The sequence below is a fragment of the Cebus imitator genome, unplaced genomic scaffold, assembly GCF_001604975.1.
Source record: "Cebus imitator isolate Cc_AM_T3 unplaced genomic scaffold, Cebus_imitator-1.0 Scaffold212, whole genome shotgun sequence".
Taxonomy (NCBI): Eukaryota; Metazoa; Chordata; class Mammalia; order Primates; family Cebidae; genus Cebus; species Cebus imitator.
In genome coordinates, this window is record NW_016107527.1 from 3,579,448 (window position 1) to 3,582,998 (window position 3,551).

At 41.8% G+C, this 3,551-nt stretch overlaps 1 protein-coding gene across 2 annotated transcripts in view; it reads left to right on the forward strand.

Annotated features, from left to right (window-relative positions):
• Positions 1–3,551, forward strand: part of PLXNC1 (plexin C1) — a 160,014-nt gene that overhangs the window by 88,186 nt on the left and 68,277 nt on the right. For both annotated transcript variants that reach the window (XM_017548650.2, XM_037745770.1), the window contains exon 10: positions 2,989–3,128. In XM_017548650.2, the coding sequence (XP_017404139.1) occupies positions 2,989–3,128 (140 nt within the window). The remainder of the gene's footprint in view (positions 1–2,988; positions 3,129–3,551) is intronic.

Here is a 3,551-nt window from a genome sequence, read left to right on the forward strand (position 1 = left end):
TTTTTTTTTTTTTTAATGTTATTTTATACCTGCACTGTTTATTTAGGAGGATCCTCTTGGTAGTTCTTTAACCCATGTATTAAGATTAGAAGAGGTTCTATCAGCAAACAAAAGACAACTAATCTGACCGTTTGGCAGCAAACTGGAAGCAGCCACTTTCACAAGACAGGTCAGGGCTGGATTCCATCCTAGATAGCCAAGGGAAATGTCTCCAAACAGTAAGGATTTAAAATCCTTTTGAAGTAGCAAGATGGTCTCCACTCGGGGAAATAAAAGTTAATAAGATGATGCGGTGAGTCCTCTGATGGTGTTTGTAGAGCCATTTAAGGAACAAAATATAACTTCCTTAAAAAATCTTTTTTTTACATTAGTTGTAAGGCTCTCTCTATCCTCTGCAGAGAGTAGAGATGTAGCATTTACTTGGCATGTCTGAAAATTTTGCTTGAGCAGACATCAGCAAGATAAATAGAAGAAGCAGGAAGGACTATCTAGAAAGAAAAGAAACCTGGGAATCATAGTTGACTTGGATGTAAATGTGAGTCTGCACTGGGGTTTACAGAAAAACAGAAAACAAAATTCTGTCTTGCTCCCCTAAGAAGACAGCGGGCTCCTCTAGAGCAGAGGTCAGCAAATGTTTTCTACAAAGAGCCAGACTATAAATATTTTAGGCTTTGCGGGCCGTATGTCTCTGCCGCAGCTACCCCACTCTACAGCTGCAGTGCAACAGCAGCCAGAGACGCTCCCCAGACAAATATTCATGGGTGCTGAAATTGAATTTCATGTATTTTTACATGTTATGGAATATTCTTCTTCTTTTGACATTTTGTCATGGGCCATGCAAAAGCAGGGAACGGGCAGGATCGGGCCCACAGACTGCAGTTTGCCAACTGCTGATGTAGTGCACACATAGATCATGTGTCCCCCACACATCTGGCCTAAGGACCCTGTAGGTGCTCAGTAAACACTTGTTCTCTTCGCTGTCACCATGTAAGAGCAAAGAGTAAGGCTTTTGCTATATTACACACACTTGACATTTGCAAGAGATTTATCTTGAAGGCTTTGCTAATCCCCCCATCCAAGTACCATTCTAGCAGATAATTTCCCCCATAAAATGCAGTCAAGTGTAACAGAATAATTAAAGTGACCCTTTTAGGCCCTTAGTGATTCAATAAATACAGGGCTAACGTCCTTCACAAAGTGATTACAATAAATTCTGCTATCAAAATCAATTCTGTGTCACGTTACATCGTTGCTGTGATGACATTAATGATGAATTTACCTCAATCTGCAAAACCAATCCAAAGCATTGAGGAGTGATGGGGATGACTGTGCCGTGTAGCACCTGTGTGTGCCAAGGAGCAGAATGAGAAAAGGTCTGTTTCAGCAGGATGGGCAGCCCCGCAGCCCAGCAGGGCCACCCCGATGAGCCTTCCATGCACAGAGGAGCACAGGATATGCAGTTGCTTCAAGAAGCAGGTGTTAGGCAGGTGTCGGACATCACGGAGTTCTCCCAGTGGCTCAGGGGCTTCTTCCTGGACTTTGTTATCCAAGTGGATGTATTCAGCATTTAGAATTTCACCAAATGTCATGTGATTTAGCATCTCTGGACCTTGGGGTCATTTTCAAATATCAAGACTGTGAGTATATTCTGTGATGGTAGAGGATATAGGGGCAAAAAGAGTGTGAGTATGATGTTCACTCTTGTTAAAGATCTGCTGGACTTTCTATTGGCTAGAATCTTAGAATCTTATGTCCTGTTTTGGTCACCATATTGTAGAAGAATACAGACTTGGCCAGGCACGGTGCCTTACGCCTGTAATCCCAGCACTTTGGGAGGCTGAGGCGGACGGATCACCTGAGGTCAATAGTTCAAGGCCAGCCTGGCAAACATGGTAAAACTCCATTTCTACTAAAAGTACAAAAAAATTATCTGGGCATGGTGGTGTGCACCTATAATCCCAGCTACTGGGGAGGCTGAGGCAGGAGAATCGCTTGAACCTGGGAGGCGGAGGTTGCAGTGAGCCAAGATTGCACCACTGCACTCCAGCCTGGGCGACAGAGCCAGACTCCGTCTTAAAAACAAAAAAGGAGAATACAGACTTGCTGGAAATTGTCTACAAAACAACAGTCCAATGATCAGAATGATAGACAGTAGCATCTGTAGCATAAAAGTGAAAGAAATCAGGATTGTTTTGTTTGGAAAAGAGATACTTCTAACAAATAAAGGGCTTTTTTTTTTTTTTTTTTTTTTTATTTTGATTAGACATCACAAATGGAGATGGAAGGTGGCATTCGCCTACATTACATAAATTCAGGTTGCAAGGGACTCGAAGGGACATGTGCTTGACCTGAGGCCTGATAAAGCCTGCTGAAACTGGGTAGCAAGAAGGAGGTCGTGGTGTCTACAAACCATGGATGGCCACAGTGGTTTTTAGACATCCAACTACTTGATATTAGGTGACCGAACAGGTGGATTTCATGAGGTTTTTCCCCCTGCAGTATCCTCCTGGATTCAAATAACCTCACTGTAACAAAAAATATGAACTGCTTTCTTGGGAGTGAAATTTATCTGGAATGACGTTTCTTTCAACTTAACAATGAGTCTGCCATTGGCCTACGGTCAATGGACTCTCTTTCTTTCCTTGATTTTGCTTACACTGTGAGCCTCCAGAGGCTGTAAGGCAGCATTTTCAAAACTCTAGTGATACCTTGCTCTTCAGACAGAATGTCAGACTCTTCGACTGTATTTTCAACTGTCTTGTGAGACAAAGACTAATTGGTTTGACCTCATGCTGTCACATGTTGAGAGACATGAGTCTGCCACACTCTTCCTTGAATTCATTGATTTCATTAAACACTGCCTGCTTGTGTTTGCAAAATGTTGTAATTTCCCAGTGATTTCTTCAAACTGCAGTGCATAAACAGACTTGTTGGAGCGGTGCCATTTCTTAGCTTTGATCTCCTGTTTTAATCTTTTATTTCCAATAGGCCTTCTACATTAAGTCCATTGAGCCACAGAAAATATCGACATTAGGGAAAAGCAACGTGATAGTGACGGGAGCAAACTTTACCCGGGCATCCAGCATCACAATGATCCTGAGAGGAACCAGTACCTGTGATAAGGATGTGTGAGTCGAAATCCTAACAGTTTATCCTTGGTAGCACAGAGCTCAAACCTGTGCCAAAGGAGTATCAGTGTGATTATAACCTTTATATAGTCCAATTATTGCTGTGCACCAAAGCGGGACAATTAGTCTGAGTATTTGACGTAACATAAAAAATAATTTTAACAACAGATCTGAAGTTCATTGTGAGAGACTCTGTTCCGTGTTATTCGCCAAAAATCTCAGTAGAGAGTCATTTCAGGATGTTGCTTGTTTGGGATCTTGAGTCATTTTCAGTAACCAAATGCAGTATATAGAGTCGCGAACATCGTTCACTAGGTGATGCACTTGGAAAAATGGTTGAGTACCTTGAAATTTGATGGGGAATTTTTTGAAGCAATTCTTCCAGTGTGCTACCCAAAATTGGAAAAAAAAAAAAAAAAAAAA